The sequence below is a fragment of the Ambystoma mexicanum genome, chromosome 14 (assembly GCF_040938575.1).
Source record: "Ambystoma mexicanum isolate Mex_15411 chromosome 14, UKY_AmexF1_1, whole genome shotgun sequence".
NCBI classification, from domain to species: Eukaryota; Metazoa; Chordata; class Amphibia; order Caudata; family Ambystomatidae; genus Ambystoma; species Ambystoma mexicanum.
In genome coordinates this window covers 608,221,199-608,238,570 of record NC_090940.1, presented here as the reverse complement: position 1 = coordinate 608,238,570, position 17,372 = coordinate 608,221,199, and the positions used below count along the sequence as shown (strand labels likewise).

The following is a 17,372-nucleotide window of genomic DNA, read 5'->3' as shown; positions in this document are numbered from 1 at the left end:
AAACGAACAGGAGAGCATCGCCAGGCGAGCCAGCCACCCAGAACTAATCCCAGGGGACACTGTCATTGTCAAGAACCGGGCACCGCCCAAGAAGATGTCCCTAAACTTTGAAACACGACCGTGGACAGTCAGTAAACCAACCACAGCATGGTCACCGCCACCCGGGGGGGAGAAACCGTGACACGCAACGTATCACACTTCAGGAAAGTACCTCCGGAGATGTGGGAAGAACCATCAACACCACCAAGGGAAGACGGCAGAAGAACACCGCAGACTCCTCGAGGACCAGCTCCAACGGAGAGTCTAGCCACACCAGGAGATGCAGGCGAATCACACTCGCCCAACGGGGAAACCGAAGCAGAAATCACAGGAAAAGACAGGCCTACAGAAAGGAACACCCGCTATCGCCTGAGAGAAAAGCCCAAACCGTCATGCCGCCTCCAAGGATACATAGTAGACGGAATCTACAGGCGAACGCCCAAGCCAAGATGAACCCCGAGAAGGACAGCAGAGACAGTTAAGTTGCATGTTACTCTGCCAGTCAAAACTGTCTACAAGATCCCGTGTTAATTACCATGTTATTAAGTGTAATGCATAAATATCTCCAAGTTGGGGAGGAATGTGGTGTCACGTGATCCTGCGTGCGCAGGCAGGTGACGCCGGGGAAAGGAGAAATAAAGGAAGCACCGGAACTGACGGAGGGTCAGTCCGGGTTTAAGCATCAGTGCCGCGAGTCGTGTGTTTTGTTACGCGCGGCTGCCCCCGCGCTGCGCTTTGGAATCGCCCGCCCCCGCGCATCGGCGGAGGCGGTAACAGAACCCTTGGGGCCCTGACTCACACTATCACAGTGGCCATGGGCACACGGGCATCGCTGCTGGCACAGCTAGAAGGGCAACCATTCCCTCCAGGCACTGAAAGTAGGGTCACAATGCCCTGGGCCTGGCTGAAGCCTGGGCTTCACACCCATGGCAATGGGGTATGGCTGTAGGCCATGCCCCGGCGTGTCCAGTCTCTTTTGACTGCGGTGGCCCAAGTGGGGCACTGACTTCTGCAGGGGTGGCATAAAATACGAGCACACACACAATTATCATAGTTTAGGATAATGGGGTGGCCCCTGGGGTGGTCAATCAGATTCCAGAGGTTGCACGCGCCGCCCCAGGTCACAGCCTGGACACGCCCTGGCCCCTGTGTGCATGGATAGGGTCACTGTGCCAAGGACGGGCACAGTGCATCCAGGGCATGCCTGCGCGTCATGCCTTGAATGCACTGCAGCTAGGATTGATGTGCCAATCTGGTATGCCACTGCAGCAGGGTATAAACTGAACCATGCACTCAGCTTCCACACTGGAGGCTCTCACTTACCTTACATTGCACTTCACCTGTTGCTCACCCATGAGCACCCCCTTGTTAGGGAGAATGTCTAATCCCCCACACTAGCGTGAGATGGGGGTTTAGATTCTATAAAAGACAAGGAGGCGAGTATTATGCATGTCAATCTTTACTCTGAACCACAGCAGCAAAGAATAAAAAACTTTGTAAAACGAAATTTTTTCCAATAAACATAACGTTATAACAATGCAATGGGAAACATCCCAGTCCAACATGGTGGGCAGGTCATGCCCTGGGGTAGCCAATAGGGAGCGAGCCAGTCCCCATATAGATCCATTCCTTTAATAACTCCCCCTCTTTCTGACGCTGATCTGTCTCACACGACCACCGAACACCTTCTCCACGTAGAACGAAGAACAAACTCCCATGGAGACGCCGGGGCTGAAACCTTCTGCAACCTGGAGCTCAATCTCCCGCTTCCTCATGCATCGAAGTCATCAACTGCCCTCTGAAACAACAACCGACACCAGTAAGGGTGGGTGGGTGGGTGGGATAATACTCGCCTCCTTGTCTTTTATAGAATCTAAACCCCCATCTCACGCTAGTGTGGGGGATTAGACATTCTATGGCAAGACAGGAGGCTCATATTATGCAAGTTCAAAGCCCTTGCATTACATTCACCGCTACATGGGCAATACGCTTATGGTAAAATGTCTTAAAAGTTGATTCCCTTGACCAGTCAGCTGCTTTTAGGATCTGTTCCAAACTACCCCCCAGAAAGGCTGCTTTAGAGGCCATAGCGCCTCGGACTGAGTGGGGACCAAAAGAGGATGTGTCAACCCCCGCCTCCCGCATAACCCATTTGATCCATCTGGCCAAAGTAGAAGGGGAGACCGGCTTATGGGGTTTCCTGTAGGAAATCAGCAGCTGAGAGGTATTGGGAGCTCTAAAACCGTCAGTTATAATCTCAAAACATTTCAAACAGTTGACCACACATAGTTTACAATCTTCAGGAAAAGCTGGATAGGATATCGATGAAGTCATGCATTTAGTCCTTCGTGAGATAAAGAAAGTAACCCCTTGAGGGGTGAACATCTTATTATCCACATCAAGAGCTCTGATATCAGAGACCCTTTTAATAGACACCAGACATAGTAACATAGCAGGTTTGGCAAATAACTGCTGCAGGGACAGTTCTTCATTAAGAGGCCAGGACCTGAAGAGCTGCAGCACCACATTAACATCCCAAAGAACCGAATACTTCGGCTGTGGCGGAATCTTAATACGGATAGATTTGAGGGCCCTTCGCACTAAAAAGTGCCTACCCACTGGTTCCCCTTTAACCAAAAGGTGACCGGCTGAAATAGCTGAACGAAAACCATTAACAGTCCTGTAGGCTTTCCCTTCCTTAAACAATTCTACAAGAAAATTAACCACCTCTACAGGAGGGGCAGAAACGGGATTGAGGTGCCTAGCCACACACCAGCTAACCCATCTGTTCCATGCTGTGGAATACCCTGCCTTAGTAGAGGGCGCCCAGGAGTCCCTGATGACCGCCATAGAGTCTTGCGAAAGGCCTCTGAAGCACCAGGAAGAGCTGAAATCTTCCAAGCCATAAGGGCAAGGTGTCCCTGCGAGACCAACTTGTGAGGGAGACCCTCCGGATCCACTAGCAACAGGGGATCGCGAGGGAGAAGACAGGGAATATCTATTGCCAATTCTAGAAGGGCCGGGAACCAAACTTGAGAAGGCCAAAAGGGGGTAACCAGAACCAGAGACACCGCCTGAGTGCGAACCTGGACCAGAACCCGGGCTATCATTGCAAAGGGAGGAAAGGCATACCCCAACTGACCCGACCAATCCTGGAGGAAGGCGTCGGTGGCTAGAGCTAACGGATCTGGTCTCCAACTGTAAAACCTGGGAACTTGACAATTCAGTCTGGAGGCAAACAAGTCTATCATCAGAGGACCCCAGAGGGACTCTATGCGGGCGAAAAGAGACCTGTTCAGCATCCAATCGCTCCTGTCCTGCAGGTGCCTGGAGTTCAAATCTGCAACTTCGTTGGTGACTCCTGGGAGGTATTCCGCTTTCAAGAGAATATCCCTGTCGAGGCAAAAATGCCAAAACTCTCTCGCCAAATCCGCCAAGACTTTGGACCTGGTACCCCCCAGGTGATTGATGTACCTCACCGCAGATATGTTGTCCATGCGGAGGAGAACACAACAATTCCCCTGATCCTTGAGGAGACTCTGAACAGCAAAAGACCCCGCTAACAACTCTAGGCAATGATATGGAGTAGTTTCTCTGACTCCGACCATTTCCCTCCTGTGGAGACCTGACCCAATCTGGCTCCCCAACCCGATCTGCTCGCATCTGACTCCAGAACGGCATCCGGCGATGGGCCAAATATTGCCTTGCCATTCCAGGCCTCCATGTGCCTGAGCCACCACAGAAGTTCCAACCTGGCCTCTGGCGGCAATTCCACCATTTGGGAGTAAGAGAGACACTTGCGCAAATGCTTGGCCTTTAAGCGTTGCAGTGCTCTGTAATGTAGGGGAGCAGTGAAGATAGCCTGAATGGATGCCGACAACATCCCTACAACCCTGGCCAACTGCCTGAGGGAGATCCTCCCTCTCCTGAGGAGTAGACGAATTTCCTTCTTTATCTTGGACAGTATGCTGTCTGGGAGAAGAAGGATGCAAAGCTTTGAATCTATATTGAAGCCCAGAAATTGGATACATTGCGTAGGCTTCAATATGGATTTTTTTACATTTATCACAAAACCTAGATCCTGTAAGAGGGTCACAGTAAATTTCAGATGAGAACACAGAGTTTGATAATTCTGGGCTAGGAGCAACATGTCGTCCAGATAAACTATGATCCGAATCCCCCTGGATCTGAGAAGAGCCATCACAGGGCGCATGAGCTTGGTGAAACACCATGGGGCCGAGGACAGGCCAAACGGAAGGGATGCAAACTGCCACACCCGACCCCCCCACTGAAACTGAAGATACCCCTGATGTGGGGGAAAGACGGGAACCACTAGGTAAGCGTCTTTGAGGTCCAATTTGACCATCCAGTCTGCAGGGAGAAGAGTATCCCTGAGTAAATGAATTCCCTCCATCTTGAAGTGGTGATAAACCACAAAAGAGTTGAGAGCTTTCAGGTTGATTACTGGGCGAAACCCCTGGTCCGGTTTCGGAACTAGAAAAATGGTACTCAGGAACTGAGAGGCCCTGTAAGAGGCCGGGACTACCGCCCCTTTGGAGATGAGATCCCGTACCTCCCCATCTATAAGGGATTGTTTGACTTCGTTCAACACCAAAGGAAGGGGAAAGGACAACTGGCAAGGAGAGGCATAGAACTCTATCTGATAACCCTGAATCGTTTGTAGCACCCAAGGATCCGAAGTGAGAGCTTCCCACTGTGGAAGGAACCTGGCTAGTCTGCCACCTAAACTTTTGAGGGAAAAAACTTTTAGCACCTCGGAAATTACCTGATGGCCCTCTTGATCTTCCGGCTCCCCTGCCGGCACGTCCTCTCCAACTGGAGTTTTGTTGAGGGTAGAACTGATTATGTGCTCCTCGAGCAGAGGAGGTATGGTATGCGCCACGGGGCGCAAATTGGCGGGGGCGGGATGAGCCCTGGGAAAAACGGCTGGAGGAGCGGGCCCTACCTCGTCCAGCCTTGTTAAAAACCTTTGGGGCAAAAACCTTTTTTATATTAACCTGCGCTTTGTCCAGCGCTGTAAATGTGTGAACATAAGCTGACAAATCTTTCAGGAAAGAATCCCCAAACAAATTACCCTGAGCTGCAGGACCACCTTCCCTCTCTGACATGTCTGCCAGTTTGGAATCCAACCTCATTAATAATGATTTTCTCCTCTCCCTACATATGGAGGCATTAGCATTGCCGAGCAGGCATACCGTACGTTGGATCCAACCCCTTAATGCGTCAACATCTATCGGGGTATTAGAGGACGCCGCCTCTTCTGCCATTTCAAAAATCTGCGTGACTGGACCCAGGATGTCCAATAGTCTGTCTTGACAACTACCCCACGCTTTATCGACCCCCTTCTTGGGGTCCTTCCCTTTCTGGGAAAGAAAAGCCGCCAAAGACTGGTCTATTTCTGGTGCTAGAGCTACCTTGTCGGCGAGCAACGGTCTAGGACATTCCGCCCGTAATTTATTACGATCCTCTTTGGCCATAGGGCGCCGGATCCAGAACTTGAGGAAAGAGGAAACCTCCTCAGAGGATTGCCACTCAGCAGACCTGGGGTGTTGTATCAGGGCAGGATCAAAGAAAGGTACACCACTACCATCCAGCAGGGGACCCCCTTGAGGGGCTACCGAGGTCACCTTCCTTTTTTGCCTCTTAGGGGGCGAATCAGAATCATCTGCACTGTCAGAGGATGAGACATCAATAGGGGGCTCCACCGGTGCGAAAGGCGCGGGGGCCGGCCAGGGGGTGGAAGAGATAGGTCGAGATTCTTCCCACCCACGCTTTAAATTACCCTTAGGGGATGCAATAGGAGATATGGCCACTAGGGGACTGAGTTGTCCCTGGGTATGTTTAGTTTTAACCTTACATTTTTTGGGTGCCTGGGACGCCACAGATGGGACAGCGTCCTGGGAGGGATGAAAATCCGCAATGCGGGTAATTAATCTGTCAAAGGCTGACGCCAAAGTATTATTCAAATCAGTTAAAGCGGAGTCCAAAGAGGACTGAATAGCTTGTGCCACTAAAGGCTGGGAATGACAGGCTTGATCCCCAATGTTTTCAAGTACCTTCTTTTTTTTGGCAGTGCGCACTTGAGTGCTGGCATCTGCAGAGGAGGGAAGCACTCCTTTGTCCATGACAGCACCAATTTCTTTGGTAAAATAGATATATATATATATATATATACCGTTATTTAAACACAGCCGGGTCAAAGCTGCACTCACACAAGCCGAGCAGGCTGTAAGGTCTCAAGTTAATAGTGTGTGCCACAAACCTCAGGTAAGGGCCACCAAGGCAGAACATGGACAGTGTCTGAATTCCCACAGACAAACACGCGAGCAGCGTGTGAGGGCAAAGAAGCAAACATTTTTAACATACAAAACAACTGTAAAACTATTACCAATTTATAACAGAAAATGGAACATATTACGAAAAAAATAAAAATATATAAAAAATTTTTGTGGCGGAGAGCAGGCACGAACTGCTAAACCTGCCTTTCACTAGCAGCACGCTTACCGCGCGTGCCACAGAGCTCCCTAGGCTACGCGCATCGTCCGTCAGAATGTAACTGTTCTGAGCCGGTCGACGCGCGCAACAAACCAAGCAAATGCTCGCGGCCTCACAACAGGCGCACGAGTAAATAGAACGCAGCAGCGTTCCCCAAGGAAAGGTCACGAAGAGTGTAACAACAATGCGAGCGAACGCCACGCTCGAATAAATCACCTCAGGCGAACGCGGGCGAGATAAACAAACGCTCCGCTTGCCTGCTTGAGGAAAAGTCACAGCATATACAATGTAACAAGAAAAAAGAAACGCGTTCTCCCAAACGCTGCTTTCTGAAACCAAGTGATACAAGTAACACTTTGAACACACAGTCTAAGAGAAAACCAGAGGTGTGACTTAGCTGTGGGTCAGCAGCAAAGAAAGAGGGGGAGTTATTAAAGGAATGGACCTATATGGGGACTGGCTCGCTCCCTATTGGCTACCCCAGGGCATGACCTGCCCACCATGTTGGACTGGGATGTTTCCCATTGCATTTTTATAACGTTATGTTTATTGGAAAAAATTTCGTTTTACAAAGTTTTTTATTCTTTGCTGCTGTGGTTCAGAGTAAAGATTGAAATGCATAATATGAGCCTCCTGTCTTGCCATAGAATTTTCATTTCAGTGCTAAATTCCTCCCACCTTAGAGACCCGAGCTCTTTTGCTGGATTTAGGACTTATCAATTTTAACCTTGTGCGTTTTGACCAGATTTGGATTATGTGCGGTTACTGTTTTTGGAGTCTGGCAAACTCCATAGGCATCTACTTTTTGTATGGTGACACACAGCACCTTCAGTGCAGTGTCACTGCGGTTTAAATACCTTTTCTTGGGTGAACAACAGTTCCCAAGAATAGTAAAGTGAAATTGACTTTACTTACCTTTTCTCTTTGTAGGTCCAGCACACCCCATCTTTTGTGGAGTGCTGGGCGGTTACCTAGTAGCCCCTTATCCTACTTCTAATGTAACATGTGTATGTTACCCTCACTGCTTTAAATGGCTGGTGGCAGTGGTTAATGTTTCCTACCATTGTGCTTTTATACCGCAGGCTGAACCCTCAGCTGCAGTACAGCACCCGTGGGTGACCATTTTGTCAAAATGCCCGTCTTCTTTTTTCACCATTTTCTGTTTGTGAGGTCTTTCATGAGTTTTACTCTGTGCATTGAGACATGTTTGAGCTCTTTGTTTGTCTTAGCCTTTGGTGGGCTTCAGCCCTGAAGCCCGCCCCTGCCTCCAGTGTATCTGGAAGGACAGGGTGTGAGGGAGGGCCTCGTAACTCCCCTGTCCTTTGTCTCTAGGAATGCCTGAATGCAACTAGTCCTGATTGGCTGGCTGGCTGTGTGATTGACAGCCTAGGCTGTGCATGAAGGGAGAAACCTGCTTAAAAGGCAAGGGTTTTGGGACTACAGGCGGAGTCGACCCCTGGGAGAAACACCCGATGAAGAAACTGTGAGCGAAGCTTGCTGCAACACCCTGGACCTTTGAATTGCCCGGTGAAGCCATGCTGCTGTGCTGAACTCCTTTTTCACCTCGACAGAGAAACTCTGAATGGGTCGACTTCTCCCCTTGGGTTAGTGGGACTAACTAACACCGAGATTAACTCCAATGGATCACCATCCCCGACTGGCTGTGCTTCTTCATTGCTGTAAGAACCCAATGCCAGTGGTTGAGTCTCCGTAGTCGAGTGCAATGTTGCCACGGTACGAATCCGGCTAGAAGCTCCTGGAGACTCCTAAGGAATATCCCAAAGCAGGACATCCAGATCCAGAGTCCTCTCAACAGAGTGCAGGACCGAGGGAGCAAATAGAGTCCAACCGGTATCCAAGATCCACAACGGTGCTGTTTGCTAAGCGCTGAAAGCACAAAGTGCTGCTGAACCGAAAAGAGCCCATAGCTGCTGACGACCTCCCAAGTACTGCCGCAGGAGCCCTCCAATGTCCTCCATCTTGTCCCCACGACTCGGGGTCAGGAACAAGGGTCTGCACCGCTGTAGCACGACATAATCCAGCTGGACCACGCTTCTTCTAACCAGAGGTACTGTTTAGGCTTGGGGTACTTACCTTATTGCCTTTTAGCCGTGCTCTTCTCAGTTGGGCTTTGCATTGGCTCACCTTTTAGAGTTGTGTCCAACTCTCTTCTCACAGGCTTAACAGCCTGTGACCCTACAAGTGATTTTCTACAAACTCTCTAACTTTGAGCAAGACTGTTTCTGATCTAAGAAGTGCCCCAGCTCTATAGACTGTGCTCCAATTAACTTTGGCTGTCCTGGCTCCCTGAAGACTCTTCTAGTCCATTGACTTTGATACTGTTTCTCCCTCATAGGTGGTAGCTTGTTGTATACTGTTACTGCTGGGAAAGGCTTATATAAATTTGATTGGAAGATTTAGTTGTCCTCACATATACTGATAACCTATTTAACCTTATTCCTTCCCTAACCTTTCATTTCTGCGACCTTAGAATCTACAAAATATAACTAGTGTGATATAGAAATGCCATTACTGTCCTTGTGATTGAAGTGACCTCAGGGTGTAGGAATTGTGTAAGAAGCATATCCAAAGATTATCCACTAATTTATTTTGATTGTGAAAAGTAATTTAAAGGTATATTTACATTGTTACATGACTTGCCTTTGTAAAGAATGTGTATTTAAAAATTGATGTTAAATAAATATTTATAACAGAAACCTTGAGTGTAAGTGTTATATTTACGAATTTCATTTGTACAGCTCTACAGCTCACATTTACCCCTCTTGAGATAGGCCTGGCTGCTCACTCACACTACCAACTTGTTTAGTACAGACCTATACCAGAAGGTGGGTTACCTAATACCAAGCAGATAAGTGTTGTGTAGTCTCACACAGTATGACTGCATCAATTCTTACCCAACACCCCCCTTCTGCACTTGCACGTTCTGAACACTAGTAGATTCACCCCCCCCCACCCGCTGTATTAAATATTTCTTCATGTATTGTATTTGTTTTACATCCCGTTGTCCCCTCCCTGTTTCCCTGCGGGCGCTTTGAAGCAGAATGTACTTCCTGTATAAGCGCCTAACAAGCGAACAATAAATAAAATAAATGAACTGTGGTGATTGTGGACCGAGCCGCATTGCCAGTATGGCATGGCCTGTTTTTATAGGTAGGGCCACTGCCACAGGGGCGCAGGGCATGCACAGTGGGAAGGGTACGAAGGTTAAGGGAACCTGAGGCATGGCAACATGCAGTGCTTAATTTGTGGGGATGTTTGCCAGGGGTCAGCCCTGGCACTTATGGTTTTAGACTCTGTTTGATGTTTGATTATGATGTGGGGTTTTGGCAACTATATTATTGTACTAGCCAATCACATAATAAACACCTATAGAATCAGAGCAAAATCTAAATGATGATTGTGTTTAAAGACACACTTAAACATGTGTCTCATGTCAAGACCCGATGAGTATGTTATTTTATGTGTATGTTCATTGGAATGTGTAAATCACATATCGGCTGAAGTGATTGCGTACATTTGTCAACCACACTAAGTTGGTGGTGCTTGTAGCTTTCACCCCATATATGTTGTCAGCATGGGGAGCAGTAGTGGGGGGTGGCAACAGTGGCCAGGCAACTGCCCATCCTGACGTATCATGAGTGTGTTAGAAAATATTTGAGGCCTGGCACTTATTTATTTTACAAATGAAGCACTGGCAACCTGGCATGTCTTCTGCGCACTGCCTGTGGGGACATTGGGCACTGAATGAAATGTTTATTTCACAGGGCCACAGGCTAGAGGACGCCAAATGCATGCTATGGATAGGGTCGTGGTGCCCTTAAATTATGCCCAAAGCAAAGCCTATGGCTACTCCCTACACCACTCGAGGTAGCTCCGCTGAGCTCGGGTATGGCCCCTGGTGGCAGTAACCGTGGGGCATGAAGACAGACTTTGCTCCGTAGGCTCAGTGCCCACAAGTAATGGCCGTCTTGGAAGGATCTGGGTGTATGACCTCAAGTGTCTTGGAAGGAGCTGGGTGCATGACCTCAAGTGTCTTGGAAGGAGCTGGGTGCATGACCTCAAGTGTCTTGGGAGGAGTAGGGTGCATGACCTCCTGTGTCTTGGAAGGAGCTGGGTGCATGACCTCAAGTGTCTTGGATGGATCTGGGTGCATGACCTCAAGTGTCTTGGAAGGATCTGGGTGCATGACCTCAAGTGTCTTGGAAGGAGCCGGGTGCATGACCTCAAGTGTCTTGGAAGGAGCTGGGTGCATGACCTCAAGTGTCTTGGAAGGAGCTGGGTGCATGACCTCAAGTGTCTTGGAAGGAGCTGGGTGTTTGGCCAGTGGATGTGTTTGCAAGTTCCTTTGAGAGCTGTAGCGTTGGGCTTGCTTTGATGTGGTGGAGGGGGTCGTTTAGCCGTTTGCGTTGGCATGTTTGGTGAGCATGCAATGAGTTGAGGTGGCTGGAAATTGAGGTTTTTCGTGGGTCATGTTCTTTGCACGTTCTTTGTGAGCGGAGTGAGTTTTGATGCCCTTGTCTCTTAGTCCTCGGTCTTAGTGATGCAGAACCTTTTTGGGGGGCGGGGGGGTTAGGTTTTTACCTTTGTTCTGGTTTGGGGGCATGTTTCAGAGAATATTGGTTGATTAGTTTAGTTTTCATGGTGTGCTGGTCCAAAGCAGCCATGGGTAAGCTCCATGTGAGTATTGCTGCAGGGTTGCTCCTGCTTGTTAGTTTGCACCTTGTGGCTTTTTCTTGTTGGGTGGGTGTCAGGTTTTCTGATGGCACTGATGCTAAATGGGCGCAGCCTGTATGGCATGTGGCAGTGATGCTAAGTGGGCGGGGTCTGTATGGCAAGTGGAAGTGATGCTAAATGGGCGGGGCCTGTATGGCATGTGAAAATGATGTTAAATGGGCGGGACCTGTGGCATGTGGCAGTGAGGCTAAATGGGCGGAGCCTGCATGTTATGTGGCAGTGATGCTAAATCCGCCTGTATGGCATGTGGCAGTGATGCTAAATGGGCAGATCCTGTATGGCATGTGGCAGTGATGCTAAATCCGCCTGTATGGCATGTGGCAGTGATGCTAAATGGGCAGAGCCTGTATGGCATGTGGCAGTGATGCTAAATCCGCCTGTATGTCACGTGGCAGTGATGCTAAATGGGCGGAGCCTGTATGGCATGTGGCAGTGATGATAAATCCGCCTGTATGGCATGTGGCAGTGATGCTATATGGGCGGAGCCTGTATGGCATGTGGCAGTGATGCTAAATCCGCCTGTATGGCATGTGGCAGTGATGCTAAGTGGGCGGGGTCTGTATGGCATGTGGAAGTGATGCTAAATGGGCGGGGCCTGTATGGCATGTGAAAATGATGTTAAATGGGCGGGACCTGTGGCATGTGGCAGTGAGGCTAAATGGGCGGAGCCTGCATGTTATGTGGCAGTGATGCTAAATCCGCCTGTATGGCATGTGGCAGTGATGCTAAATGGGCAGATCCTGTATGGCATGTGGCAGTGATGCTAAATCCGCCTGTATGGCATGTGGCAGTGATGCTAAATGGGCAGAGCCTGTATGGCATGTGGCAGTGATGCTAAATCCGCCTGTATGTCACGTGGCAGTGATGCTAAATGGGCGGAGCCTGTATGGCATGTGGCAGTGATGCTAAATCCGCCTGTATGGCATGTGGCAGTGATGCTAAATGAGCGGAGCCTGTATGGCCTGTGGCAGTGATGCTAAATGGGCAGGGCCTGTATGGCATGTGGCAGTGATGCTAAATGGGCAGGGCCTGTATGGCATGTGGCAGTGATGCTATATGGGCGGAGCCTGTATGGCATGTGGCAGTAATGCTAAAGGGGCGGAGCCTGTATGGCATGTGGCAATGATGCTAAATGAGCGGAGCCTGTATGGCCTGTGGCAGTGATGCTAAATGGGCAGGGCCTGTATGGCATGTGGCAGTGATGCTATATGGGTGGAGCCTGTATGGCATGTGGCAGAGATAAATGGGCGGAGCCTGTATGGTATGTGGCAGTAATGCTAAAGGGGCAGAGCCTGTATGGCATGTGGCAGTGATGCTAAATGGGCGGAGCCTGTATGGCATGTGGCAGTGATGCTAAATCCGCCTGTATGTCACGTGGCAGTGATGCTAAATGGGCGGAGCCTGTATGGCATGTGGCAGTGATACTAAATCCGCCTGTATGGTATGTGGCAGTGATGCTAAATGGGCGGGGCCTTATAGCATGTGGCAGTGATGCTATATGGGCGGAGCCTGTATGGCATGTGGCAGTAATGCTAAATGAGCGGAGCCTGTATGGCATGTGGCAGTAATGCTTAATGGGCGGAGACTGTATGGCATGTGGCAGGGATGCTAAATCCGCCTGTATGGCATGTGGCAGTGATGCTAAATGGGCGGGGCCTTATAGCATGTGGCAGTGATGCTATATGGGCGGAGCCTGTATGGCATGTGGCAGGGATGCTAAATCCGCCTGTATGGCATGTGGCAGTGATGCTAAATGGGCGGGGCCTTATAGCATGTGGCAGTGATGCTATATGGGCGGAGCCTGTATGGCATGTGGCAGTGATGCTAAATGGGCGCAGCCTGTATGGCATGTGGCGGTGATGCTAAATGGGCGGAGCAGGTATGGCATGTGGCAGTGATGCTTAATGGGCGGAGCCTGTATGGCATGCTGTCCCAAGATGGTTAGAGTTAAAGGAGTTTTCATTTTATTTGCAGTTTAGCTACGTTGTCATTGTAGGAGGACCTTAGGTGTGCATGCGTCTAAGTTGTCATGATGTGGCAGAAACATATGTGTCTACCGTCTTTCCGGCGTTTCTTTCGGGCATACAATTCACTGATTGGCTCATATAGGATTTGCAGTGGCAAAATGTTCTTGGTACTTTTGCAGACCAGCCGTACATGATCTCAAGGAGTCCCCTTGGGAAGGGAATGCACATTCCTGCCCCTTTAATTCGATTTCTCTCAGAAATGGCCCTACAAAACACACTTGTAAAAGCACTTGCCAAAGCCTTCCCTTTTACCCCACCTCTCCTTCAAGGGACGTGGTACAGAGATGGTGGTAGAGGGGGATTGGGGCGGGGGGGTAACCGCCTGCAAAAAATACAGCAATGCAGTGGCTACCGTTTCTACTGCCAGAATGGACATGGTGACATGTGTGTGACATTCAAGGACAAGGGGAGAAATAATCAAGCCCTGAAAAACATGGGGTGAATCCTGGATTTGAGTTCCAGATTCTTTGGGTTCCTGTGACTTTTCCCATGGCACTTTTATCAAGTGGAATATTGAATGATGCAGCGGTCATAGGATTGGCTCAGCTGCCAATCGGCCCGATGTCTGTATGGACGTAGCTACCTGAATCGCAGGTTCCTCTCAATGTTAGACAGTAGAAAAAATAAATCCCCCACAATTCTCTAATCGGCCCTAACCTCCAAGGCCTCTCTTTAACGAGGGAGTTCTTCTTAGAGATTATGCAGCCTGTTTTCTGAAAACATTTCAAGGAGGATTAATCAATGACAACTGACAGGAGGCCTCCCCAGTATTATTGATTAATTTGCGAATATTAACAATGAAACAACTAAATAACTTATCCCGCTGCTGACATACTTGCCCTAAGCTTGGAAGTATGCTTCCCACTTGAAATGATTTCCAAATGTTTTTGATCTATTACCCATTATTTATTTATTTAAGATTTATAAAGCACTACTAAGTCCCAAAAGGACGCCTATGTGCTGACAGGAGCGAGTAGGGCAGGCTCAGTGAACTAAATGCCAACAGATAAGCAGGAAGAGAAGAAACGGTTAAACAAGTGCGTTTTGAAGACTCTCCTAAAAAAAAAAAAAAAAAAAGAGTAGTCAGATTGAGTTCTTAGGTCAACAGGGATAGCATTCCACAGGCTGGGTGCCAACACAGAAAAAGATCGACCGCCCAGCCGTTTCCGGCAGAATTTGGGGACCTTAATGAGCTGATGCGAATTTGAGCGCACATTTCTTGCTGGACAGTATTTTTCCAGTTTATTTTTCAAAAAGTGGGGGCTGGCCTCAGACGGTTCGATGTACTACACATAGAGTCTTAAACTTGTTGCGGGCGGCCACAGGAAGCCAATGTAGACGGGATAGCAGAGGCAAGGACGGAATCAGCCGGGGAGCCCCAAGTGCCAAACTGGCTGCTGCATTCTGTAGAACTTGCATCCGCTGAATCTGATGCTTGGGCTGACCCAGGTAGATGCCACTACAATAATCTAATGAACTGATTACAGTGGACGTCACCAGGGCGATCCGATTATCGGAGGGGAGCAGGGGAAGAATTTTCCTGAGAGCCTTTCGTCTCGCAAACCCTGCACTGCAGATCGCAGAAATCTGGGCTTCTCGACAATCCGTTGGGGAGAGGTTTGACTCCAAGACTTGACAGAGGCACAGGGGGAGGGACAGGGACAAGGGAGTCCAGCCAATAAAGAGAGGTCCAAACATGGTCTCTCTCCTGGGGGCGCACCACCAGCTCCTCCGTCTTACTGCCATTCAATTGCAGCCAGTTGGCAGCCATCCAGATTCCCACTTTCTCAGGGCATTCTCGTAGCCTTTTAGGGGGAGCAGTCTGCGGGGAGTCAAGACGAAATATAAGCTGTGTATCATCTGCATAGGAGTAAAAATGTCCTCCAATTGCAGTGATAAGATCAGCCAAAAGCCACACAAACAAATTGAAAAGAAGGGGGGAGAGAGCCGACCCCTGCGGGACTCCACAAAGTAGCTCTACCCGAGAAGAGTAACAGGTCTGAAAAGAAATGGTTTGAGAGCGGTCTGTCAAAAATTAACAAAACCAAGCAAGAATAGATCCCGAAATGCCTGCCTACTCAAGCCTGGACAGAAGAATCTCATTCTCCACATTATCAAAGGCTGCGGAAGAGATCAAGGAGAATAAGGACTCCAGTCTCTCTGCGGTCCTGGAGCAGCGCAAGGTCATCGAGCAAGGAAATCATCACGGATTCCGTCCCCATCTTTTTTGGGCAGAATCCGGTTTTAAACGGGTGAAGACAGTTATTTGCCTGCAGGAACAGAGAGACCTGAGGGTCAATCACAGCCTCCATCAGCTTCATCATGACAGGAAGCAAGGCAATGGGCCTGTAATTTTCCGGTACTTTGGAGTCCAAATTGGCTTTCTTCAGTAGGGGGAGAACCACAGCATGCTTCAACTCTGGAGGAACCACCCCCATAGAAAAAGAATAATGAACTGCTTCAGATAACATACTCATAACTCGATGGGGCAGAACTTTAAGGGTGTGTAAGGGAACAGCATCCGATGGGGAGGCAGATTTCAAACTAAAAAGAGCCTTCCTAATACCCTCATCTCTGATGGGGAGCAATTCAAAACTAGCCATCGGGTGTTGGGGGGCCACGGCCAAGAGGTCGCTGTTATCCTGAGTCCGAACGGCCGTCGCCTCCAATTGGCGCTTGCCGATAGCAGTGCGAATGTCAGCAATCTTTTCCTGAAAAAAGCTACTGATCTCGAGGCACAAGGGGCCTCAGTGATCCTAGTAGCATAATATTTAGATTTTGCCATGTGAGTCAGCTGATGGTAGCAGAGAACAGCTTGTTTATAAGATTTGCAAGAAGCTACAGCATAAGTCAGACGCCATTTTCTTTCCAGACGTCTACAGGTTTGACCCTGGGCTCTCAGCTCTGGGCCATACCATGGCTCAGAGGGTTTAGTACGACAAAAACAAGAGCGCTTTGGAGCCACTTTGAGGGCCACAGTTTCCAAAGCAGACAATAAGGATGAACAAGAATCCTGGCCTCTCTTCCTTAGTAGCTGATGTTCCTCACAAAAAGCCTCAGGCATACTTGTCAAATCAACTTTATGCCATTTCCTGCGAAGCTGTAGCCCATGAGAGGGCTTAGAACGGCGGGGAGTGGATATGGGCGAATTAGTTTCATAAGTAGCTTTAGCCTTACAACTCCAGTATTTCTACATCACAATTTATACCGTTTTTCTTACATCACAGACATCCTGTTGCATAGTGCAGCCCAGTTTACATGAATCAGCTTTTTTTATCTACACTATCCAACTTGGACCTGCCCTGAAGAAGGCCTTTCTGAATAACGTAGGGGTTGAAACATTGTCAACACTCTAGCAAAGCTTGGTAGGCATGAGAATACTTTTTTTCGCCTGACTGATCTGAGTGTTAAAGCAATGTCACGTGGGGCCCCTGGCTTTAAGCTTCATGCATACAGTAGCCCTAATGGATGTATTTTTCTATCGGTTTGTGATAGACAAAAGTTTTCTTGTTGCTGATGAATACATCTGTATTAGAAAAATACCATCAAAAGGGGGGAGCTAATAAATTGAAGAGCATAACCCACTTGCATGCCTTTGACTCAGAAGTGATGAGAAGAAGGGCTTATTATAGAGCAGATAGACGCTACGAACTAAAACTTGAGGCAATTGCAGACCAAGTATAAAAATTGGGTCAGAGCAAGAAAAGCCAAAATGTACCAACAAGAATCACAAAATATATTCAGTGCTTTAGCTTCGAAAAGCTCTGCCCCAATTTGTTTTATTTTTTTTAAATCAAGCCCAGTACTTAAAGCCAGCTAGGAGCTCAGATTAATGCAGTTCCCGAAGAGGCGTGGGTGTCACATTATAAATCATTGTATGCTGAAATTAACCTCTCCTCCTTTATCTATGCAGGGATAGCATAGGAGCAATTCAATGTTAATTTTGATAGGGATGATATTTTGTACCACATAAGTAGATTGAGTACATCTCGGGCCCTGGGCCCGGATTGCCTATTTAACTTATTGATGAAAACT

General features: G+C 48.6%; 1 protein-coding gene across 1 annotated transcript in view; it reads right to left on the bottom strand.

The window, feature by feature from the left end:
• Positions 1-1,514: 1,514 nt before the first annotated feature.
• POMT2 (protein O-mannosyltransferase 2) overlaps positions 1,515-17,372 on the bottom strand; it is a 296,276-nt gene continuing 280,418 nt past the window's right edge. The window contains exon 21 of the mRNA XM_069638005.1: positions 1,515-1,837. Within this exon, the coding sequence (XP_069494106.1) occupies positions 1,795-1,837 (43 nt within the window). The 3' untranslated portion in view covers positions 1,515-1,794. The remainder of the gene's footprint in view (positions 1,838-17,372) is intronic.